Source organism: Phacochoerus africanus, chromosome X (assembly GCF_016906955.1).
Source record: "Phacochoerus africanus isolate WHEZ1 chromosome X, ROS_Pafr_v1, whole genome shotgun sequence".
Taxonomy (NCBI): domain Eukaryota; kingdom Metazoa; phylum Chordata; class Mammalia; order Artiodactyla; family Suidae; genus Phacochoerus; species Phacochoerus africanus.
The window spans coordinates 86,847,220-86,873,581 of NC_062560.1; the positions used below are offsets into that span (position 1 = coordinate 86,847,220).

Below are 26,362 nucleotides of genomic sequence, written 5' to 3' on the forward strand. Positions count from 1 at the left end.
CAAACTGCTGGACATTGAGATAACCTGAGAATCTTTAAAAACCACTTGCGTCTGACGTCCACTCTTAGACTTTCTGATTTTACTGATATGGGGTGTAGCCTGGGCATTGTGATTTTTAAAAAGGCTCCTTAGGGGAGTTCCCGTCGTGGCGCAGTGGTTAACGAATCCGACTAGGAACCATGAGGTTGCGGGTTCGGTCCCTGCCCTTGCTAAGTGGGTTAACGATCCGGCGTTGCCGTGAGCTGTGGTGCAGGTTGCAGACACGGCTCGGATCCCCCATTGCTGTGGCTCTGGTGTAGGCTGGTGGCTACGGCTCCGATTCAACCCCTAGCCTGGGAACTTCCATATGCTTCAGGAACGGCCCAAGAAATAGCAACAACAACAACAACAACAAAGACAAAAAGACAAAAAAAAAAAAAAGGCTCCTTAGGTCCTACCAATGTGCAGCAAAGTTTGGGAACCACTGCCCTAGTTACTGAAAGAGCTTTTAGTATAAGTTCATTGCTTTTAGTTAGTTTAGAGCAGATATGCCAGGGCAAGATTCAGTTTTCCTCACTGAAGGTACTATTGCTGTGAAATATTCGAGTTTTAAAGGCTTTGAGAGTTTTTAGGAAGAAACTTTTTACAAGAAGCTATTCCTTTAAAGTATCCTAAGTTGTTATTGAGGCTAAGGAGTGAAAGAATTTTAAATGCCTCACTATTTAATACTGTTCCTTCTTCTAGGTCCCACTAAAACATCACAGAGTAAAGATAAAACCTTGGAAAAACACTTGATAACTGTGCAAAATGTGGCATGGAAGAGTGGGTTAGCTCCAGAAGGAATCGACATTCTACTAAATGTGGCACTCAGTGGTAAATTTGGTATGTCAAAGGGATACATTTTTCATCAGTTTGCTATTAGTTTTGCCTTTCAGATTTTGAATTAGATTGTTAATGGAATCAATTGCAGTTGAAGAACTGTATGTTTTTCCTATTCTCTTCACAAAACCAATCTGATAAAATTATAAAATGGGCATTTTTTGTGTTCAATCTGCCTTAAGAACTAAAAGTTTCTATGTGCATATGCTGAAATGGCTAGTTATCACATATCTCTACACATAAAATGAATTCTTGTTACCAAATACATGGAAGCCATTTATAGTATTTCTCTTAGGAAGCGTGGGTAATAATTTAAGTAGTGTTATTGGAAGGCACCTTAAGAGATCACTTTAAGTTCATTTATCTATGGTAAGTCCCTATTGATACTGTCTCCATTCTAGTGTCTATGACCTTAACAGTGAAGGTGCTTTTTGTTTTGTGCAAATTCTTTCCTGCCCTAAGTTCATTTGCAGTGTGGGGCATGGGGGGGCGGGCGGAGATCTTTAGAAAGAAATAATATCTGCCCATTATTCTTTTCACTTGAGAAGCGCCCCCTGCCCCTTGGCGCCTGTGGCATGTGAAAGTTCCCAGGCCAGGGATGGAAACCATGTCACAGCAGCGACACCACCAGTCCTTAACCTGCTGTGCCACAAGGGAATTTCAAGAATCTTTTAACCTACCCTCATCCAAATTTAGACTTAGAAAGTATTTTAAACCTTGAATATCCTATTTTTTTTTTTTGGCTTTTTGCCTTTTCTAGGGCCACTTCCGAGGCGTAGGGAGGTTCCCAGGCTAGGGGTCTAATTGGAGCTATAGCCGCCAGCCTTTGCCAGAGCCATAGCAACGTGGGATCCGAGCCTGCGACCTACACCACAGCTCACGGCAACGCCGGATCGTTAACCCACTGAGCAAGGCCAGGGATCGAACCCGCAACCTCATGGTTCCTAGTCAGATTCGTTAACCACTGTGTCACAACGGGAACTCCCTGAATATCCTAGTTTTAAAGTTGAAGAAAGTGAAGCCCAAAGTGGTTAAAGAGACTTGCTTAATCTCAGAGCTAGAACTGGGAAACTCAGATCTCCTAGCTCCTCTTCTAGCGTTTATACCACAACACACTGCTACCACATTTTCTACTTTTTGAAAAATTTATTTTTTGGCCGTGCTCACAGTATGTGAAAGTTCTCAGGCCAGGGATCAAACCCATGCCACAGTGGTAACCCAAGCCACGGTTGTGACAACACCAGGTCCTTAAACCTCTAAGCCACCAGGGAACTCCTACTTAAAAAAAAATTAAGATAATGGCTCAAAATGATACTTTATTTATTTATTTATGCTTTTTTTAGGGCCATACCCACAGCAGATGGAGGTTCCCAGGCTAGGGGTCGAATCAGAGCTACAGCTGCTGGCCTACACCACAGCTACAGCAATGCAGGAGCCTTAACTCACTGAGCGAGGCCAAGGATTGAACCCACAACCTCACGGTTTCTGGTCAGATTTGTTTCCACTGTGCCATGTCGGGAACTACAAAATGATACTTAATGTACTATTTTCTGGCCCCCTGCATATTGGGTTCCTTTGTGTGTACCCTGTTATCATGTTTGCAGGGGTATGTGTATGTGTATGTGCGTGTTAAAGCAACAACACATTCCTAGCCAAATTCAGTATATGACTTCCAGGTATTTTAGTTCTCTCTTTTTACCTGATTAGTTCTGTTTTCCTAGAAAGTTAAATTTTACCTAATAAAATTGGTCTTCTCGGAATTTCCCGTTGTGGCTCAGTGGTAATGAGCCCAACTAGTATCTGTGAGGATACGGGTTCGATCCCTGGCCTCGCTCAGTGGGTTAAATATCTGGCATTGCTGTGAGCTGTGGTGTAGGTCACAGACGCAACTCAGATCCTGTGTTTCTGTGGCTGTGAAGTAGGCCGGCAGCTGTAGCTCTGATTTGACCCCTGGCCTGGGAATTTCCATATGCCCCAAATGTGGCCCTAAAAAGCAAAACAAACAAACAAACAATCAAACAAAAGAAATCGGTCTTCTTGTAAGTGGTTTCAGGTTGTTTGTTCCAACATCTTTCCAGGAATCCATGTTTAACTGGTTAGTGTCTATCAGCAACAATTCTACCTCTCCCTTCTTCCCTTAAAACACATATAGAATGTACAGATGTTTTCTATTTTGGAATTTCGCTTTTCTTTTTTGGTATCTCGGAAATTAATGGTTAGAAGGTTTTCATGTTTCCCAGGTCTTATGGCAAATGCATACCTCAGGCTTGGAAATGTATATGACAATTTAAAAAATAATCTCTGGCTTTCTAGTCTTATTTCATTTTTCTGTTAAGCTGGAATTTAGTGACATTAAATGTAGCCTCCTTAATTGCTTTTCTCCTCTTAGTTATTTCTGTGATATCCCCAATCACTACTAGATCTTAATATGTAGCTCTTTTGCTCAGTTGAAATGCATTTTCAGAGATGAGTGTGCTAGAAATGTCATCATAATTAGGTGCAAAGGGATTTTATACTCTTTAGTAATTAATTAAAGAGTCATGGGAAGTAAGAATAGAATGTGTACTGAGTTCTCCCTTTGAATTTGGTACATATATAAAGTGTTAGTGGCCAGACTGTTGTAAATTTTACAAGGGTTGGGAGATGGGAGTTGGGGAGAAGAGAAAAATAAAGACAAGAAACCACAAGAGTGGAAAGCAGAGATTTTTATTCTTATGACTCATTACCTGTCATCACTGCTTCCTTTCTTTCCCACAGAATGATGGGTAGGAATTGATGAGGTATATTGTTGCAGTCATATTAGGTAAATAAATCTAGCGATCTGTTATACAACATAATTATAGTTAGTAGTGTTGTTTAGAATACTAGAAATTTGCAAGAGAGTAGATTTCAGGTGCTCTTAACCACACACAAAAGTGCTAACTATGTGAGGAGATAAAATTTTTATTAGCCTGACTGAAGTAATCATTTTACTATTTATTCAGTATCTGCAGGGTGTTGGTTCCAGGACCTCCTAGGATACCAAGATCCTAGGATGCTCAAATCCCTTTTATAAAATGGTATAATAGTTGCACATAACCTACACAGTCCTCCTGTATACTTTAAATCACTTTTAGATTATTTATAATACTTAATATAGTATAAATATTACATAAATAGTTGTCAGTACAATGTCGATGCTGGGTAAATAGTTGGCTCTGCGTCGCTAATTCAAGTTTTGCTTTTTGGAACTTTCTATAATTTTTTTTTTACAGATATTTTCTATCTGTGGTTGGTTGAACCCACAGATACAGAATCCATGGATGTGGAGAACCAACTATATCATATCATCATGTTGTTCATTTTAAATATATATAATTTTTATTAAAAAGGTCTACACCCTTAGGAAAAGAAAAGATGTGTATAAGATTTCTGAGAATACTACTTGAAGGCCAAGTTAAGGACAGTGTTATTTCATCATTATATAGGATTAAAAAGGAAACTAATTATACTAAAATATACTTATCGGGTTTTTTTATGGCTGCACCTGCAGCATATGAGAGTTCCGAGGCCAGGGAGTGAATCTGAGCCTCAGCTGCAGCAAAACTAGATCCTTTAATCCACTATGCAGAGCCGGGATCGAATCTGTGCATTCCAGGGAACTCACCGTTTTTGTTTTTTGTTTTTTTTTTTTAGCATATTGATAGAGTTGTGCAGTCATCACTGCTATCTAATTTCCAAACATTTTGGAGTTCCTGTCTTGGCCCAGTGGCTAATGAACCTAACTAGTAACCATGATGTGGCGGGTTTGATCCCAGGCCTTGCTCACTGGATTAAGGATCTGGCATTGCTGTGAGCTGTGGTGTAGGTCTCTGATGTGGCTCGGATCCCCTGTTGCTGTGGCTGTGGCGTAGGCCAGCAGCTGTGGCTCCAATTCAACCCCTAGCCTGGGAACCTCCATATGCCGCAAGTGCGGCCCTAAAAAGAAAAAAAAAAAATTCCAAACATTTTCATCATACCAAGATGAAATCCTGTACTCATTCTCCCTTGTTAAATGAAAATATCAGAGCCAAAGAATTTGCTTTAGAGTTTATATTAGAACCTAAAGGTACATTTTTGTTTCATACTATCTTTTGTAATGATGATAAGAGATAGCAAATATTACTTTATTGCCTGCAGTGTAAAGTGAAATTTTTGGAAACAAAAATGAATAATAGTAAGGGAACAACTAAGACACTAAAATGTAGTTTAATTAGAGTTTGTATGCTTTCCAGGGAGTGCTGTAAACACTCGGATATTCAAGTGTCTGATTCCAGCAACTCTAATATCAGAAAACTCTGTGGTTAAGGCAGTCTCCTGGCTTTGTGTTGGCAAGTGTTCTGGTAGCACCAAGGTAATCTTTTTAAACACTTTGATGATAAGTCCTTCAGAATCACTCAAGGGCTGGCAAGGAAGAAGCACTTATAGAGTAATGGCAGTGGCCTTTTGTGCAAAGCCTGTAGTTTTGGAACAATATAGCTTGATGTGAGGACTCTGTTCAAACTGAAATTTTTACTGAGAAATAAAATCTATTATCTTACTTTTTGCTAGAGGTTTCTAAAACAGCCCTGAAGGGGGAATTAAGCTCTTCTCTGCCAGTTATATTTCTCTAAAGATAAGCATTTTGTCTTTCAATAGATACTTTTTTACCGTTGGCTGGTTGCAATGTTTGACTTCATTGATCACAAGGAGCAAATTAACTTGCTCTATGGCTTCTTTTTTGCTTCCTTGCAAGATGATTCAATGGTAAGTAAAACTTTAGACAACATCATGCATCAATCAAATGTTACATACTTGTGTATCCATGTACCAGATGCACTTCAAAATGCCACACAACTTTCCTTACTTATACAATGTATGAAACATAGAAAAGTATGAAGAGTAACATATGTACCTGTCTCTCAGATTAACAAAGAACATTTTTACTGCAGTTTCTTTTATATCTTCTTTTAAGGAAATAAAATGTTACAGATAGAATTGAGTCCATATTGAAGTCTCTTTGCTGATCTAGAGCAATGATTGCCGTCTTTTCCCTTTTAAACCACTTCAACAGAGTCCTTTGGGTCACTTATTCTACATTTTCTTGATTAACACTGCAAAAACCTCATCAGAATTAATGAGAGGGAGAGGATTACTTTTCATGAGATGCCAATGGACTGATTTTGATTAAATAGCATAATTATTCCCATTGAAAACATTAATAACTCTTAAGAAATCAATCCACTGTCCACCTGGAAGACTTTCAAGGACCATCAATAGTTCCCAGACCATGTGAACCATTCATCTAACAATTTCCTTGCCTTTGGGAGGGGAATTTAGTTGTTGATTCCATTTTTAAAAATTGACTGTGTTCATTGCATTGTATGAGACAAGGTAGAGTGTTCAAAATGTAGCAGAGAGTTTTCTGTTCCAGGAGTTTACAATCCAGTTGGGGGATTAAGGAAAGCGCATAAAGTTACATCACAGTGCATAAGGTAAATTGTCAGAGACAGTATATAATAATGTGAGGATAATAATTGCCATCATATTTTCAGGAAGGAAGAGAGCACTGTAAACTACAGTGATTAGAAAAAGCATCAGAAAGTATGGGAGGGGAGTTCCTGTTGTGGTACAGCAGAAACAATCCGACTAGTATCCATGAGGATGTGGGTTGATTCTTGGCTTTACTCAGTGGGTTGGGATCCAGCATTGCCGTGAGCTGTGGTGTAGGTTGCAGATGTGGCTCTGATCTGGAGTTTCTGTGGCTGTGATGTAGGCTGGCAGTTGTAGCACTGATTCGACCCCTAGGCTGGGAACTTCCGTATGTTGCAGGTGCCGCCCTAAAAAGCAAAAAAGAAAAGAAAGAAAGAAAGTATGTGGGCATTGAGCTGGGCCTTGGACCTTGAATAGGATTTGAGATTTGATGTTTGATATGGCAGGAATATTTCAAACAAGGTTGTGAAATGTGTAAATTGTATTTCCGGAGACCTTAGATCAGACCGACTTAATTGCAGTTGGTGTCAGGCAGTGATGGGTGGTAAATTTGAAAAAGTTGGGTGAGGAAAAATTGTAGAGGTCTTTAAATGTGATGCTAAGGAATTTGAACTTTGTCCTCTAACCAGAAGGGAAATCACTGAAAAGTTTTAGGCAGAACATGTTGAATGCAGCACTGCTGGAAGTTGTGGTGCCAAACATCATGAATTAAGATGGAGGCTAGAATCAAGAAGACTAGTTAGAAGACTAACGTGATAGTCCAGGTTTAACATAATGATATACTAAACTAACAATTTTCAGATACACTCTGGATCCCTTTAGGCTCTCTATGATGATGGTGGATAAAACTCCTGGCACCTTAGCCCAAATCAGGGCAGTGGGACCACACTATAGTAGTAGTCTTTGTAGTTCTCCTTGTGGTAAAAAACAAAAATGCTAGTTTTATACACTTAATAATGTCCCAAATGAAGCAGTAAAAATTAATTCAGTAATTATATTAAACTTTGACCTGGGAGATATGTCTTAAATACTGTTTGATGAAATAAGTACAAATAAATCACTTCCGCATACTGAAATAGAACAGTTGTTCTGAGGAAAAGCACTTATGTGATTGGGTTATGAGCTAAACTAGCTACTTTTTTTCATTGAATACCATTTTTACTTCAAAGAATGACTGACATGTAAACTACTGGTTATTCAGACTTGGGTATTTGGCACATATTTTCTTGAAAATGAACAATTGGGCTGGTCATTTCAAAGAAACTGGTAATATTTGTTGCCAATGACAAAATTTGAGCTTTTAAGTGAAAATTACAAGTTTGGAAAATTTATATCTACTGCTGTGAACTCAACAGCTTCCTAATACTTAAAGACTTTCCTGATGAGAAAGGAGCAGTACTAATGAATGTGATTTTTACATATCATAATGAAATGTGTCAATATTTGGAGGCTCGGTATAACTAGTTTCCAAATGATCAAGTATGATACAATGAAATTATTCATGGAAGTTCCTGTTGTGGCTCAGTGTTAACAAGCCTGACTAGTATCCATGAGGATGAGGGATCCACCCTGGCCTCGATCAGTGGGTTAAGGATCCAGCGTTGCTGTGAGCTGTGGTCTGTGGTGTAGGTCACAGACATGGCTCGGATCTGAGGTTGCTGTGGCTGTGGTGTAGGCTGGTAGCGACAGCTCTGATTTGACCCCTAGCCTGGGAGCTTCCATATGCTGTACATGTGGTCCTAAAAAACAAAACAAACAAAAAAACCCTGAAATTATTCATGAGTAAAAGAACCTTTCAAAGTGCAAGATATATCAATGATTTTTTTTTTCTTTCTTTTTAGGGCTGCACTTGTGGCATATGGAAGTTCCCAGGCCAGGTCAAATCCGAGCGACAGCTGCTGGCCTGCACCACAGCCACAGCAATGCAGGATCTGGGCCACATCTGTGACCTACAGCTCATGGCAATGCCAGATCCTTAACCCACTGAGCAAGGCCAGGGATCGAACCCCAATCCTCATGGATCCCAGTTGGTTCATTAACTGCTGAGGCATGAAGGGAACTCCCATATCAATGAATTTTAATGGAACAGAGTACAAAGAGTATTCATTGATAAGATTTTAGATTCCACATTATAGCTAACCCTTAAGAGACTGCCTCCAAAGTTTGGTGAAGTATCAAAGACTGATATCTACAATTTTCTGAAAAGGCTATGAAAATATTTCTTTTCCAACTATGTATCTGTATGATGCTGGCTTTTCTTCATATACTTTATTTTTTTTTGTCTTTTGTCTTTTTTGTTGTTGTTGCTATTTCTTGGGCCGCTCCCGCGGCATATGGAGGTTCCCAGGCTAGGGGTTGAATCGGAGCTGTAGCCACCGGCCTACGCCAGAGCCACAGCAACGCGGGATCCGAGCCGCGCCTGCAACCTACACCACAGCTCACGGCAACGCCGGATCGTTAACCCAGTGAGCAAGGGCAGGGACCGAACCCGCAACCTCATGGTTCCTAGTCGGATTCGTTAACCACTGCGCCATGATGGGAACTCCCTCTTCATATACTTTAATCAGAGCAACATCGTAACAGATTTAATGCAGAAGCGGAGACTCCAACTGTATTTTTTTTTTTTTTTTTGGCCATACCTGAGGCATGTGTGAGTTCCTAGCCAGGGGTCAAACCCATGCCACAGCTGTAGCCAGAGTCATAGTGGTGACAACACTGGATCCTTAACCCACTGTGCCACAAGGGAACTCTTCGAACTGTATTCTTTTTTTTTTTTTTTTTTGTCTTTTTGCTATTTCTTTGGGCCGCTCCTGCGGCATATGGAGGTTCCCAGGCTAGGGGTCTAATCGGAGCTGTAGCCACTGGCCTACGCCAGAGCCACAGTGTAGATTGGAGCCGCGTCTACGCGGGATCGGAGCCGCGTCTGCAACCTACACCACAGCTCATGGCAACGCCGGATCGTTAACCCACTGAGCAAGGGCAGGGACCAAATCTGCAACCTCATGGTTCCTAGTCGGATTCGTTAACCACTGCGCCACGACGGGAACTCCCAAACTGTATCCTATTAGGTCAGAGACATTAAAGAGATTGTAGAAATGTAGAGCTATGTCACTCAAGTCATTTCAGAGGGGGATATAGTTATTTTTCATAAAATATTTCATTATTGTTAGCATGTAATGGATTTATCCTTTTAGTGAGTTAATAAGCATTTAAAAATTTCCCAGTTTTAATTTCCAATATGGTAACTATCAATAGATATAAACCAGATAAACAAAAGCTCTTTGGGGGTCCTTTAATTGTTAAGAATGTACAAAGTCCCAAGACTAAAAAGTTCGAGAATCCCTATCCTCGATTAAGGGGGTGGTAATGGAAATGAAAAATTGAAAGGACAAACTTTAGAGGAGTTGTAAAGGAAGAATTGGCATGACCTGGTACATAAATTAGGGAAGGGTCAAGAGATAAAGATCTGAGTTTGTAAGTCAGCATAATGCAGAATGACATGGTACCTTTGACCGTAAAAGGAAGTTTGTGAGAAGGAGGTAGTTTTGGAGGGAATATATGTTTGGCTTTAGATGTTCTAAGTTTGAAGTTACACGGCATCCTGTATGTTTATTACTACATACTATGCCAGGCATTGAACTATTAAACTAATGTTTTTTTTTCTTTTCTTTTTGTTTTTTGGCCACACCTGTGTCATGCAGAAATTCCTGGGTCAGGGATTGAACCTGTATCACAGCAGTAACCTGAGCCACAACAGTGACAACACTGGATCCTAGGCCACCAGGGAACTCCAAACTACTGTATTGGGAGTAGAAATATGAATAAGACACTGGAATTCCATGATGACCTGGTAGTTAAGGATTTGGCATTGTCACTGCTGTGGGGTGGGTTCGATCCCTAGCCCAGGGACTTCTGCATGCTTCGGGCATGGCCAAAAAATATATGAATAAGACACTATAGTTAAATTACATGAGGCTGACATGCCAGACACTAAGTACTTTATGTAAAACACAGTATTTCATCAACTCTAAGATGCAATCAATTTTAAGATGCATTGTTACTTTTTGAACCTCTACAAAAGAATGCTGCCATTAAAACTGTCACCTTGATTTTAGGATTAGTTTTGTTTTCAGAGATGTTAAAATGTAGAAAAAGAAACGTCAGACTATGTTAAGTCATTTTTTTCCCAATCCTGAGGATCTGAAAATTCATTTTATTCTCATGTCCGTATTCTTTAAAAAGATATTTATTGGGAGTTCCTGTTATGGCTCAGCAGAAACAAATCTGACTAGCATCCATGGGGATACAGCTTTGATCCCTGGCTTCACTCAGTGGGTTAATGATCTGGTGTTGCCATGAGCTATGGTGTAAGTTGCAGATGTGGCTTAGATACTGCGTTGCTGTGGGTGTGGTGTAGGCTGGCAGCTGCATCTCTGATTCGACCCCTAGCCTGGGAACCTCCCTATGCCGTGGGTGTGGCCCTAAAAAGAAAAAAAATTTTTTTTCATCACCTACTATTTTCTATACTTGTGCTTTCCAGTATAGTAGACACTATCCTCATGGGATTAGGTAAGCAGTGGGAACATGGCTAGGTCATACTGAAATGTGCTCTAAGTTATAAAATACATACCAGATAAAATGCAGTAACTTATTTAAACCTCTTGACAACCTTATGAGGTACACATATTTATACTCATTTTAGAGATGAGGAATTTGAGGCACAGAGAAGTCAAGTAATTACCCAGGGTCATGTGACTAGAACCAGGATTTGTGGGAAATGATATTCCCATTTTAGAGATGAGTCAACTGAGGCTTGGAAAAGTTATGTAACTTAGCTAAGGTAAGCTGCATAGTAAAAGGCTGAGCCTTGAAGATCTTTAAATGTGTTAGGGGAGAAGCTAAGTACAGTGTGATAAATGCTGTGAATAGCATCCACAGCATTCCATGGGGTTATAGAGGAGAGGTATCAAAATAACACTAGGGATCAGGGTTAAAATTATAGGAATTTGTTTTCAACAGGAAGAGAGATGGATGTTGAGGCCCATAAATTTGTGTATTACTCAGGGACACAATTGAGGGAATTCCTGCCCAGTGGACTTAGTAATTTTTTTTTTCAATTTTTCACTCAAGAAGGAGGCATGGTCTTCGGCTAATAGTGGGGGTGGGTGGGATAGAATAAATATTATGTTTGAGGAGGGAGTGTCAATTTTAAAATAGTTCCGGGTGAAACTAGGAATAGGAGATTAGATACACAGTTCTGAAATGCCCTATGAGTTTAGAGAGCACTAAATTTGTCATGTTACTAATATGCAAGGGTGAGTAATTTCTTCAGGGTGAGCTAAGGAGGCAAGTGAGTGATCAAACTGATGAATCAGGGAGTCTAGAGAGAAAAGGGAGAAGGTAAAAAAGACAAGGGTATATTCTGAGCACACACAGCTGAAATTCAGGATGCCTTGGTAACATTCAAGACACGTTTTGGGATTAAAAATTGGAATGATAGGAGATTGTAGTGTTGGAGTTGAAGATTTCAGGACGGGATGATTCAATGTGATGACAAGATTCAGAGTGATGATGGGGTGAGTGTTGAAGTAAACTGAGGGAATCAAGGTTATTTGAATTGGAATTTTCTGTATCCTTATGGATTTGTTGTCGTCGTCACTGTCCATCTGTCCATTACTGAGTGAGATATGTTGAAAGCCTCCCACTATTAATGCAGATTTGTCAGTCTTAAAGTTCTGTCAATTTTTGCTTCATATATTTTGAGTCTATTATTAGGTGTATACACAATTATAGTTTTCTTATTGTCCTACTGAATCAAACCTTTATCATGGAGTAACCCTTTGATAGAAATGCTTAATGTTTTAGTCTCTTTGATATTGATATTGCTAACTCTGGCTGTATTTAGACTAGTATATTTCTTGGTGTATTTTCATCTTTTTATTTTTCTTCTCTTTTCCCACTGCTCCCTCAGCATATAGAAGTTCCTGGGCCAGGGATCCAAGCCAGAGCAGCGACCTAAATGACAGCTACAGCAACGCTGAATCCTTAACCTGCTGAGCCAGGCTGGGATCCAGCTGACACCTCCACAGAGACAAGCCAGGTCATTAACCCTCTGTGCCACAGTGGGAACTCCATCGCTTGTTTTTTTTTAAAAAATCTTTTTTTTGCCTTCATGTCTTAGGTGCCTCTTTTAAATAGCATATATAACTAGATTTTATTTTTGAGTCCTGTTTGATGATATTTTGCTTTTACCTAGAAAATTAGTTTATTTACCTTGGTAGTGATTGTTGATATAATAGGAATAAATTCAAATATCTTTTTTTGAGCTTTCTAAATGATCTGTATTTTTCTGATTCTTTCCCCCTTCCCTTTTATTTTGGATCGATTGTAGTTTTCTCCCATTCTTGGTTGGAAATGACATTCTATATGTGTTTTTTTAGGTGTTACTGTACCTATTTTAACATGAATAAATAGTGTAAAATGTGAAACAGTGTCATTCTTCTTACTATTTTTCTTTTGTTTGGAAAATATTGTTATTTTTCATAAAATATCATGTGAGCCACATGTCATTTAGCATGTAATGGGTTTAGTATTTTTTAATGCATTAATAACTGTTTAACATTTTCTCAAATTTTTTTTCTTTTTATGGCCTCACCTGTGGCATATGGAAGTTCGCGGGCTAGGGATCGAATTGGAGCTGCAGCTGCCGGCCTACACCACAGCCACAGCAAAGCTGAATCCGAGCCTCATCTGCAACCTATGCCACACCTTGCAGCAACACCGGATCCTTAACCCATTGAGCAAGGTCAGGGATCAAACTCACATCCTCATAGACACTTTGTCAGGTTCTTAACCTGCTGAGCCACAGTGAGAGCTCCCATTTTCTCAGTTTTAATATGTTTTTACTTAACGTCTAAAAGTAACCAATATCTTTACCTTCATCTTAAATGATACAAGGACCTTAGAATGCTTTAACTCTGATCATACCCCTCCCAGATTATGTGCTGTTACCTGGTTTTATTTATTTGTTTATTTTTAAATTTCTTTTTTTTTTGGCAATGCCTGTAGCATGATCCCTGGGGTAGGGATCAAACCCGAGCCACAGCAACAACTCAGCAACAACTCGAGCCACTGCAGTAACAATGCCAGATCCTTAACCTGCTGTGCCATAGTGGGAACTCCTATTACCTAGTTTTAGTTCTGGCTCTTCTCCATCCTCCTCCACACACACATACAGTAGACATTATTATTATCTTCACAGTTGATGTTTGTTTGTTTTTAAAATTTTCAATTTTTTTTTAGGGCTGCACCTAGGGCATATGGAAGTTCCCAGGCTCAGGGGCGAATCAGAGCTACAACTGCTGGCCTATGCCACAGCCATAGCAGTGTGGAATCTGAGCCTTGTCTGCGAGTTACACCACAGCTTGTGGCAATGCTGGACCCCCGACCCACTGAGCAAGGCCAGGAATCACACCCATTTCCTCATGGATACTAGTTGGATTTGTTTCTGCTGCACCACCAAGGGAACTCCCTAATGTTTGTTTAGATTTGCCCGTATATTTGTTCGTCATTTGTTTTTGCATCTCAGACCTTCAGTCAAGATCATTTTCCTTTAAACATATATCCTCTAGAATAATCTTTCAGTAGAATCTTTTGATGCCAAACCGTCTTTGTCTGAAAATATTTTTACTATGTCCTTGTTCTTGAAAATTGGTTCTGCTCTGTGTAGAACTCTAGGTTGACAGTTAAATTCTCTCAGGACATTGACAATATTATTCTTCTGGCACCTCTTTTCCATTGCTGTTGAATCAGTTTTATTGTAATCTCTCCTTTCTTCTTTTCTCTCTGGATACTTTTTAAAAGCAACTTCGTTGATGGAATTTCCACTGTGGCACAGTGGGTTAAGGATCCTGTGTTTTCACTAAAGCAGCTCGGGTTGCTGCTGTGGTCCAGGATTGATCCCTGGCCCGGGAACGTCCACATGCCATGGGCATGGCCAAAAAAAAACTTGTTGAGATATAACTCACATACCATACAATCCACTCGTTTTTAATAAGTTCACAAATATGTGCAACCATGAGCAGAATTAATTTTAGAACATTTTCATCACTTCAAAAAATCTTATACCCTTTGGGAAACCAAAAAATTTGTGAGTCACTTTATTGTGACATTCTTCACTTCATTTAAAAAAAAAAAAACTCATACTTTTTTTTTTTTTTTTGCTTTTTATTTTTAGGGCCCAACCTGCAACATATGGAAGTTCCCAGGCTAGGGGTCCATTCGGAGCCTCGTCTGCAGCCTACATCACAGCTCGTGGCAGCACCAGATCCTTAACCCGCTGAGCGAGGCCAGGTATTGAACCCGCATTCTCATGGATCCTAGTTGGGTTTGTTAACCACTGAGACACGGAGGAAACTCCAAAAATCTCATACTTTTAGCTGTCACCCCCCCCTCCACTTCCTATTTAGGGATTCCTAAGCAACTAACTATTTTTTGTCTTTGCCTATTCTGGATATTTCACATAAATGGAATCATACAATATGGGGTCTTTTTTGACTGGCTTTTTTTGTTTTGTTTTGTTTTTTGTCTTTTTAGGGCCGCACCTGCAGCATATGGACGTTTCCAGCCTAGGGGTTGAATTGGAGCTACAGCTGCTGGCCTACATCACAGCCACAGCAATGCCAGATCCGGCCACGTCTGCGAACTGCACCACAGCTCACGGCAATGCTGGATCCTTAACACACTGAGTGAGGCCAGGGATCGAACCCACAACCTCATGGTTCCTAGTCGGATTCGTTTCTACTGCGCCACAATGGGAACTCCATTGACTGGCTTCTTTTACTTACCATGGTGTTTTCGAGATTCATCCATGTTTTAGCATGTATGAGTACTTCATTTTTTTAACCCGTTACAGTTTTCCATAACATAAAATTTACTGTTTTAACTATCTTTAAGTGTACAATTCATTGTCGTTAATTGCATTCACTACTGTTTTCAAAACTTTTTTATTACCCTAAATGGAAACTCTACCCATTATGTAGTAACTCCCCATTTCTCATTCCCAAAGCCCCTAGGAACCTCTAATCTACTTTCTGTTTCTATGAATTTGCCTATTTTAGGTCCCTCGTACAAGTGGAATCATAAGTATTTGTCCTTTTGTGTCTCGCTTCTTTCACTTAGCATGTCCTCAAGGTTCATTCATGTTATAGCATGATCAGAACTTCATTTTTATGGCTGAAGTTTATATACAATATACAAGTTTATATACAATATATAGTAATACTCCATTTGTATGTATATATCACATTTTGTTTATCCATTCATTTGTTGATGAACTCTTGGGTTGTTTCTACCTTTTGGCTAACATAAATAATGCTGCAGTGAACATTGCTGTGCAAGTGCCTGTTCAAACCCCTGCTTAGAATTATTTTGGGTATATACTTAAGAGTTCTTCCAGGCAGGGACTGAGCCTTTTATAACCCAAGTATTTAGTATTGTAAACTTCTAAGGGCAGGCCTTTTTGTCTTTTTATCCACTGCTTAATAAGTATTTATTTCATGAGTGAATGAATGAGTGAATAGGAATGGTTCATAAATGTTTGTCACATAATTGCAACATACTTTCTTTTCTTTTTTCCTGTCTTTTAAAAAAGATTTATTAAAGGGACTTCCTGCTGTGGTGCAGAATCTGGCATTGTCTTTTCAGTGGCTCAGGTTGCTGCTGAGATGTGGGTTCAGTCCCTGGCCTGGTGCAGTTGGTTAAGGATCCAGCACTGCTGCATCTGTGGCATAGGTTGCAGCTGCAGCTTGGATTCGATCCCTGGTCCAGGAACTTCCATATACTGCAGGTGTGGCCAAAAAAAAAAAAATATATATATATATATATATATATATATATAGAAGTATACATAGGGAAAATTGCCTGTAAGTGGTCAGCTCAATTAAGTTTTATAAACGAAACACATTTGTATAAATACTACCCAGATCAAGAAATAGGAACTTTTATGGTGTTTGTCTTTGTTTTGGACTTACTTCACTTAGTATGAGAATCTCTAGTTGCATCTATGTTGCTGCAAATGGCATTATTTCATTCTTTTTTATGGCTGAGTTTTCCATTTTATATATGTACCGTATCTTCTTTATCCCTTCATGATTCAATGTATAATTAGGTTGTTTCCATGTTTTGGCTATTGTGCATAGTGCTGCAATGAACATGGGGTGCATGTATCTTTTTAAATTGTGGTTTTGTCCAGATGTATGCCCAGGAGTAGGATTGTAGGATCATATGGAAACTATTTTTAGTTTTTTGAGAAACTTCTTTGCTGCTTTCCATAGTGGCTGCACCAACTTACAAGGAATGCTGTACTTTTAAAGTTTAGAGTCATGTCAACCAAAATACAGTTTGTGGGTCATTTGCCAAACTGAGGGCTAAATGATTAATTAAATTATAGCATATCCACTCACCAGAATATTAAGATCATTGAAAATTATCAGTTTAAAGAACAAATAACATGGGAAAATGCTTTTAAGTAGAAAATCAGGATAAAAGTTTTAAGTTTATATCTTAATAAATAAGGACTACTAGAAGGAATACATGAATTTTAGGTAGAAGAGTCTTCTGGTTTTTCAAATTGTCTGCATTGTCATTGTATTCCAAAAGTAACTTTAAAAGTAGCATTAAGGGATTCCAATTAAAACCTTTTTTAAAAAAATCACTACTGTGTAGTATGAAAAAGAGAAGCTTTGTAAAACTATTGTTCAGTGAAGTCCTGAAGCCTTTTTACTTAATCAATGTAAGATGGGCATTTGAGGAAAATGCATTGTTGCTCTGTTCAAGATATATTGTCATTTTAAAAAAAATTTTTATATTTTGACAGTGCCCTTATGTCTGCCATTTGTTATGTTTACTTACCAAAAAAGAGAACGGTGAGTATTTTCATTCCAATTGTATTACACTTGCTCTGTGGAATTAACATTTGTATTGGCCTTTATAAAGTTTACTGTTAGCATTAGCTCCATGACAGGGTTTTGCAGGAATTGATTTTTAGTACTTTTATCTAAGAGCATCTGCTTAATGGCTTAACTGAAGAGGGTAATTTTATTCTTGATGTGTTGTAAAGAGAAGGTACATGAACAAGGTTTCTTTTTATGCTGAATCACAAACTTAGTACTTCTCTACCTTTTCTAGTCAAACCATTTCGTGTGAGAAAACTGCTTGATCTTCAGGTCAAAATGGTGAGTACTGAAAAGACCTAAAACTGGCCAATGAACTATGTGCTAGGTACTGAGCTAGGCTTTGGGGATATAAAATCAAATTCATCATTATCTTCAAGGAACTCACTGTCTAGGGAAGCTCAGTCAACAGAAAAAGAAATCAGAATCAAACTGGGGTCATGGAGCAGTGTTTATGGTGAATGGACTTTAACTAGGTCAGGGAGAAAGAGAAGAGCACTCTTAGCAGAGGGAACAGAATGAGCAAAGACAAATAGCAGAAATTGTTAACAGAGCTGGGCTGGTATGGCTGGTAAATAACTGTTAGACTTATTCACCAAAAATGACTCTTATTTTATTAATGTGACTAGCTTATTTATTCTGTGGCTGTGATCTAGGAAAGCATTCTCTTTCTCTCTTTTTTTTTTTTTGTCTTTTTAGGGCTACACCCATGGCATATGGAATTTCTCAGGCTAGGGGTCAAATCGGAGCTGTAGCTGCTGGCCTACACCACAGCCACAGCAACGCAGGATCCGAGCCGTGTCTGTGACCCACACCACAGCTTGTGGCAATGAAGGATCCTTAACATACTGAGCAAGGCCAGGGATCGAACCCACATCCTCATGGGTACTAGTCGGGTTCCTTAACCACTGAGCCACAATGGGAACTCCTAGGAAAGCATTCTTTTATGAATACTGAAACTCCAGTATATTATCTCTTGTCCTTACAGCTTTCTTGCTTTGTTATTTCTACTATACTTGCGAGGTAACAAAGTCTGTGAAGCTTTGGGTATGAAACAATAGGAAGTTGTAGTGCCTATGCCTAACAGTTGAAGCCTGCATGACCTATGTAGAGGCATTTAAATTTCATGAAAAACACAAACACACATGCACATTTGTTTTTCTCCAGTGTGAAGTTTCCTATTGGTTTCGGTTGAATGAGTGTTCTTGCTTTATGGCTTCCTGTTTTGGTTCTTTGGGTGGAATATCTTCTCTGAGTTCCTTTTTTTTTTTTGCTTTTTAGGGCCACACATGTTGCATTTGAAAGTTTCCAGGCTAGGGGTGGAATCTGAGCTTCACCTGCTGGCCTACGCCATGGCAACACCAGAATCTGAGCCGTATCTGTGACCTACACCACAGCTCATGGCAATGCCACTCCTTAACCCACTGAGCAAGGCTAGGGATTGAACCTGCGTCCTCATGGATATTAGTCATCCTCATGGATGCAGGTCGGGTTCATAACCCACTGAGCTACAACAGGAACTCCCCTCTTATCTCTTTGAGGATAGTAATGATAATGCTTTTTTCCAAATTTAATTATATTTGACATTAATAGAAATTATGAAAAAGATGTACATTTTTCCATGTTAAAAGCAAAACATTTCAATGGTATACAAAAATCTTACCATAAATAGATCGTGCTTTTTGTATTAACTGAAACAAGTATGTGCTCAAGTTAAAAAGAAATGACTTCTGGAGTTCCCGTCGTGGCGCAGTGGTTAACGAATCCGACTAGGAACCATGAGGTTGCGGGTTCGATCCCTGCCGTTGCTCAGTGGGTTAATGATCCGGCGTTGCCGTGAGCTGTGGTGTAGGTTGCAGGCGCGGCTCAGATCTTGTGTTGCTGTGGCTCTGGCGTAGGCCGGCGGCTACAGCTCCGATTCGACCCCTAGCCTGGGAACCTCCATATGCCTCTGGAATAGCCCAAGAAATCGCAAAAAGGCAAAAAAAAAAAAAAGACTTAGTACATTCTCTAGAATTAAGCCCAGATATTAAATGTATGGCTTCACAATTAACATTCTATATAGTATATTACTAAATTTTACTATTATCAATGCCCATTTATAAAGATGTGTTCATGAAATTGTTGATAAGCTGGATTTTGGTGAATTTGGCCACATCCAACAATATCAAACCTGGAAGACATAGCCATGCTCATAATGTAACTGAAGATGTAAAATGATAACAGGCATAATCAGCTCATGTGACCAAATGTATTGGAGATGTAAATTTCTGATAACTGCAGAAGCATATGTCCCTTCTATACATATCCATGCCCCATAACTTCTCATCATGATGCACACAAAACACAGAAATTATCTTTCTGATGGTAAGCATGAATGGTGGGAGGTAGAACAGGCATGTCGTTTTATGCACCAGGCCCTATTTGTTGAGAGCAGTCTTCGGGAAAGGAAGGGGAAGTTAGGGTCTTATCTTAAAGGTTGATGAGAATGGTTTCCGGGATTCTCCAGGTATGAACCTGTGTGATTTGGGCTGTGATTTCTTTTTTTCCTGTTCCCAACTTTGTCTCTATTTCCTCAGAGTCCCTTTTTGAGTTTGTTTGGTCTTTCACGGTAGAGGCTTTTCTCAAATACCTGGCAAAACTTGTTTGCCCATATTTAATAATAAAGCACTAACATGGTGATTGGAAACTTGTGTACATGAGCACGACTTGTTCATTGTAGGCTCTTGATATTTCATTGGAGAATCCCCCAAAGGATGATGTCACTTTTCCCAAAGACATTCTCCTGTTTCCTGCCAAGGGGTTGTATTAGGCTTCTCCAGAGAAACAGAACCACTAGGATGTGTGGAGTGTGTGTGTGTGTGTGTTGTAGAAAGAGAGATTGACTCTGCAAGGTGGGCTTGCAGGCTGGAGACCCAGGAGAGCTAATGCTGTAGTTTGAGTCCAGTGGCAGCTGGCAGCTGGTGGAGAATTCTTTCATGCCTGGGGAAGGCTGGTCTTTTTATTCTATATAAGCTTTGGCAAGTGACTGAATGAGTCCCACCCAGATTATGACAGGCAGTCTGTTTTACTCAGAGTCTACTGATTTAAATATTGTTAACTTCATCTAAAACACTCTCAGAAACACCTAGAATGTTTGATGTGGGCCCCTCATGGTCTAGCAAAGTTGACACGTAAAGTAATCATCACAGGGCTAGAAACCTGGCTACTAGGTTTCTGGGACTTAAGCAGTGGAAAGGGATTGTGAAAGGTTCTGGTACACTCCCTCAGTTCTACCTGCTGATTCCAGCTTCATTTTCAGAGAGTAAAACCCTGATGTTTGCCAGGGTAGTGAAGGAATTTGGGGTTCTAACTGCTTCTTAAGTAGGCTTTCAACCAATCATTCTGTTTTCAGCTCTCTTGCACTCCCACTTTTCAGAGGTATCTGATCCCTCAGATTCCTGAGTGTCTCTGGGAATTCTCAAGCATTAATCTGCTGCTTTTGAGGCTTTTTTTTCTGTTGCAGCCTTAGGTTTCATTTTCTTTATTTTGCTAAGTTTGTTACTATTTGTCCTTTTATTTTTTAGGGCTGCACCCATGGCATGTGGAGGTTCCAGGCTAGGGATTGAATTGGCGCTGCAGCTGCCGGCCTACACCGCAACAACAGCAATGCGGGTTCCAAGCCACATCTGTGACCTACACCACAGCTCACGGCAATGCCAGACCCATAACCCACTGAGCGAGGCTAGGGATCTAACCTGTGTTAGTCAGATACTAGTCAGGTTCGTTAACCACTGAGCCATAATGAGAATTCCCTATTTGTCCATCTTTATTCTAGGTTCCAAAGTCTTGTTGAAACCTTGCAACTGCTATTGTCTACTCTCTTGTTCTCTTTGAAATTGTAGTTTTTGAAGATTCCTTTGCTTTGGAGTTCCCGTCGTGGCACAGTGGTTAACGAATCCGACTAGGAACCATGGGGTTGCGGGTTCTGTCCCTGCCCTTGCCCAGTGGGTTAACGATCTGGCGTTGCCGTGAGCTGTGGTGTAGGTCGCAGACGTGGCTCTCGGATCCTGCGTTGCTGTGGCTCTGGTGTAGGCTGGCAGCTACAGCTCCGATTCGACCCCTAGCCTGGGAACCTCCATATCCTGCGGAAGCGGCCCAAGAAATAGCAAAAAGACAAAAAAAAAAAAATTCCTTTGCTTTTTGGTGGGGCATTGGGTGGACCCAGAATTAAATATGTACTGGAAATCTCTTGCTTTCTCTTTTAAGAAAGTGTTCACTTTTTAACAACAAAGATAGGTTTAGTGAACTAGACAGTAAGTTCTAAAGGTCTCTCCATTCCCAAATATTTGCTCTTTCAAAAACATTCTAGGAGTTCCTGTTGTGGCTCAGTGGTAACAAATCTGACTAGTATCCATGAGGACACATGTTCAATCCCCGGCCTCTCTCAGTAGGTTAAGGATCCGGTGTTGTCGTGAGCTCTGGTGTAGGTCGCAGACATGGCTTGGATCTCGAATTGCTATGGCTGTGGTGAGGCAGCAGCTATAGCTCCAATCGGACCCCTAGCCTGGGAACTTCCATATGCCACTGGTGTGGCCTTAAAAAGAAAAAAAAATTTTCAACTCAAAGCAAACACTGATACTGATTGATATTAGAGATCAGAAGACATTTCAGCATCGATAATGGGTCATTTTGGTTTTGTTATAATAAATTTAATGTCAAGAAGCTATTATAAGATAGGAATACTGTAATTCTAAGCCCTATTTTCTGCCTGCCTTATTTGTACAGTATTTGATTCAACAAAATTGTAATATAAAACAATTTGGTTTCTTCCTTGGAATTTTAGTGGTATGCTTTTTCTGGATAGCCAGCTGTATCAAAAGCAGGTAGCCAGCAGTAATGACTTCTGTCATTGTAAAATGTTTTTATGAAGACTTGTTTCAGTTATATCAAGCTTTTTGACTTCTACATGCCAATTGTTAGGTATCCTAGTGAATTTTCCTGGAATTATGATGATAAGGTATGAATATGTCCTTTGTTCGGTTTTCTTGGCTTCCTTTTTTCTCTTTCCAACCTTCCTGTCTAAATCAAGAATGAGTAAACTTTGGGTCCTGAGTGAATACTCTCTCTGCCAGTGAGAGTAAGCCGTGCTAGTTGGGATGACTGGTAAGCCTAAGACATGGGCAGAGAAGAAGAGATAAAATATAAGGAAGAAGTAAAATATAGGAAAAGATCGTAAAAGAGAAGATGACAAATTGACGAGGGTTGCTTTATGATAGTTGATTTAAATGTTTGGGTTTTTATTCCTTGATTTTCTATAGCATCTTCCTCTATCTATATATCATATAATAAAATTGTGTCTGAATATATGTTTAATCTTTTTATTTTATTTTTAATTTTTTTTCTTATTGGACACAGAATTGAAAATTGAAAACTATCGTTTCAGGGAATGCAGCCTCATCTCCAGGCTTTGTTGTCCCTGTATAAATTCTTTGTTCCTACTTTGATTTCTGTGTCATTGCCTATGAGGAAGAAGGTAAGGGATTAACGAGTGGTAAGTCATAATGAGATTGAAATGTGTTATTTTGAGTAAGTTAATTTATAGATTTGGACTAAAGTGTTAATAGTATACTGTTTTAAAATCTAGTATTGTGGCATTGTTTCTGGGAAGTTTTTTATTTTTAGGGGTTGACATTTCATTTTGATTCCATTCAATATATTTAATAGATTCCTGATTAGAAAAAAAATTTCCATGGGTGAAAAATATTTCATAATTAATGTATTTTCAATTAATGAAGAGTTTTAGATTTTATGTTGCTCCAACTTATGATACCTCCTCTCATGTATTTATATTCAAATTTATAGATCTTTTTTAAGAATTCAGAGAATCTGTGGAAGACAGCTCTGCTTGCTGTGAGGCAAAGGAATCAGGGACTTGCTCCAGAACCTTTAAAGCTGATGTTAACTAATGTCCGTCCTGTAAAAAGAGTAAGTATCTAAAACCCCAAATGGGAAATGAATCTGACTAGTATCCACGAGACTGCAGGTTCGATCCCTGGCCTCGTTCAGTGGGTTAAGGACCTGGTGTTGCCATGAGCTGTGGTGTAGGTCACAGATGTGGCTCGGATTTGGTGTGGCTGTGGCATAGGCAGGCAGCTGTAACTCCGATTCAACCCCTAGCTTGGGAACCTCCCTATGCTGCCAGTGCGGCCTTAAAAAGACAAAAATAAAATTTAATTAAACCCCAAATGACTGCATGACCTTCTTTTATTAAATTTAACAGTAACCATTCAGAAGTTGGGAGAGATTGTATGTATTTAAATATACATCTATCTATCTATCTATCTATATATATATAAATTAAAGTATAGTTGGTTTACAATGTGCCAATTTCTGTTGTACAGCAAAGTGACCCAGTCATATCAGATACTTAAATATATTTTAATTACCCAGGATTCTATGCAAACCACATTAAACTCCATTCATTGAGCTACTTTAACAAGTACTCTTACATTTATAGTTTGTAATCTGTTTAGTCCATGGACAGATTGTTTTATTGTCTTTCTCTTTTAGAAATGGAATTCTCACTCACTTATACCAGTGCTAAATTCCCATAACGCCAGTAAAGAAAGTGGAAAAAAAGGGATGAATCTTTGTGATTATTTCAATAGCAATGGATCATTTCCACTGGAACAACTTAAAAGCTTCCCTCAACTCTTACAGAACATCCATTGCTTAGAGGTATGTGACTGGACCATGTACTTATTTGCATTTTCCATTTGATCTTCATGGCCTTTATTTTTGTTATATGTTTCCTATCTGATGATTTCCTGGTTGCTTTGGCCTCCTTTTCATACACTTACAGTTGACCATTTGTTCTGTCTTTGCAGCTGCCTTCTCAGATGGGCGCAGTGCTGAACAACTCTCTACTACTTCACTATATTAACTGTGTCAGAGATGAGTCAGTCTTACTGAGGCTTTATCACTGGTTGAGTCAAACATTACAAGAAGGTGAAAATTGATACTTAAAAGTGTTGGATGAATGAAGAAGGAACGATTGTTTACAAATGGGTTTGTTTTAAAAAGGTGCCAACTTCTAGTCAGGAGGAACCTTCATATGCTATAATTATTTCTCTGAAAATCATATATTCAGAGCCTGAATGATGCCATTGTTGTAATTTTAAGGAGGCATTAATAAAGGAGGTGTATTGTTAAGGAAACCCTGCTGGATGGCCACCAAAACTCACTGGATAGCTCCACTTTGTCATGGTCCAAGGCCTCCTCATTTTTGTATGTTCAGAAATTTGCTGTTAAGCCCCCAGAATCATCAGATTAATGCTAATGAAACTCAGGCTATTGGATAAGCCAGAATATCTTGTTATTTCATAATAGAAGTAATTCTTTCTGGTGACCCTAATGTTCATGTTTGCCAACTAAAATAGCTCCTCTCTGCTATCAGTATATATGGTAGCCTAATTAGTCATCAGAAGCTTCCTTATTCTAGAACTGAAGGAAAGGACAGCGAGGGAGTTTTTCATCCATGCCATAGAAAAGCCCGATCCTTCATTCCTCTAAGGGGGTCGATTTCTCTAAAGATAGTATTGTGTTCACCAGGTTGTTTCCTTCCTGTATAAGCGAATCCTGGCTCTTCAAGTATTTAACATCAGTTTTAGGTTCCAGGCTAACTCTCCTTTTCTACTCACAGTCTTTCTTTAGATAGGATATGGTACAGTCTGTTAGATTTCTACTCACTAAAGTTTTCCCACCCTTAGATTACCCTCAGCTCACTCTAATTGAAGTTTAAGCATCTTCAGACTTTTAATTCATACATTTACAGTCTCTTGGGTTACTGTGTGGTGTGGCATAAAGCTAATCACACTCATTATATGTGATTTTTTACCAGTTTATTTTTCACTATAAGCTTCCCTTTGTATTAACAAGTTCTTGAGGAATATCTCACTTCACCTCCACATATATTACAATCTCCAGTGCGAGCTGGCTAAGATATATGAGACTGATAGCTTGTTTATGTTGGTCATTTATTTGTCACTTTAGAGTTGTCATGATTATGTTTTGTGTAGTTTTAATTGTTGCGCAACCAAAGACTTACGTTTAATATTTCTTCTCCAGAATGTATTTGGTACAAGGTGAATAATTATGAACATGGAAAAGAATTTACTAACTTCCTGAACACTATCATTAAGGCAGAGTGCTTCTTACAAGTAAGATTTTGCTTGCTTCCTGCACACTTGGCCACTTCATTTATTTAGATATCCATTGAAAACCTTTTCTTCGGGAGTTCCCGTCGTGGCGCAGTGGTTAACGAATCCGACTAGGAACCATGAGGTTGCGGGTTCAGTCCCTGCCCTTGCTCAGTGGGTTAAGGATCCGGCGTTGCCGTGAGCTGTGGTGTAGGTTGCAGACGCGGCTCGGATCCCGCGTTGCTGTGGCTCTGGCGTAGGCCGGTGGCTACAGCTCCGATTCAACCCCTAGCCTGGGAACCTCCATATGCCACGGGAGCGGCCCAAGAAATAGCAACAACAACAACAACAACAAAAGACAAAAGACAAAAAAAAAAAAAAGAAAACCTTTTCTTCAGTGCTTGACGTCTTTTGTAAATAATATTTGCTCAATTTTAAAATCATTATAAATAGAGCCAAGTTGAACTGATGTTTATCTTTGCACTCTTGGCTTTGAAGAAACAATTTGTTAAATTATGCAAGTAGAAGAGAAAAGTCTCTAATTTAGAGAACAGACTGAAGATGTAATTGATTACATTCAATTAATTGAATTAGCCAGTAAGATAAATCTCATAGAGGTTTTCTTTCTTTCTTTCCCTTTCCTTTCCTTTCCTTTCCTTTCCTTTCCTTTCCTTTCCTTTCCTTTCCTTTCCTTTCCTTTTCTTTCATCTTTTAGGCTGTACCCGCAGCATGTAGATGTTCCCAGGCTAGGGGTCAAATCAGAGCTACAGCTGCTGGCCTATACCACAACCACAGCAACGTGGGATCCGAGCCGTGTCTGCAACCTACACCACAGCTCATGGCAACACTGGATCCTTAACCCACTGAGCGATGCCAGAGATC

At 39.3% G+C, this 26,362-nt stretch overlaps 1 protein-coding gene across 1 annotated transcript in view; it reads left to right on the top strand.

The window, feature by feature from the left end:
- The window catches only part of CENPI (centromere protein I), a 50,466-nt gene that overhangs the window by 2,466 nt on the left and 21,638 nt on the right, over nt 1–26,362 (top strand). The window contains exons 3-12 of the mRNA XM_047765095.1: nt 724–861; nt 5,112–5,230; nt 5,515–5,622; nt 17,225–17,273; nt 17,536–17,582; nt 22,726–22,815; nt 23,145–23,267; nt 23,853–24,020; nt 24,170–24,290; nt 25,410–25,501. Of these exons, the coding sequence (XP_047621051.1) occupies nt 724–861; nt 5,112–5,230; nt 5,515–5,622; nt 17,225–17,273; nt 17,536–17,582; nt 22,726–22,815; nt 23,145–23,267; nt 23,853–24,020; nt 24,170–24,290; nt 25,410–25,501 (1,055 nt within the window). The remainder of the gene's footprint in view (nt 1–723; nt 862–5,111; nt 5,231–5,514; nt 5,623–17,224; nt 17,274–17,535; nt 17,583–22,725; nt 22,816–23,144; nt 23,268–23,852; nt 24,021–24,169; nt 24,291–25,409; nt 25,502–26,362) is intronic.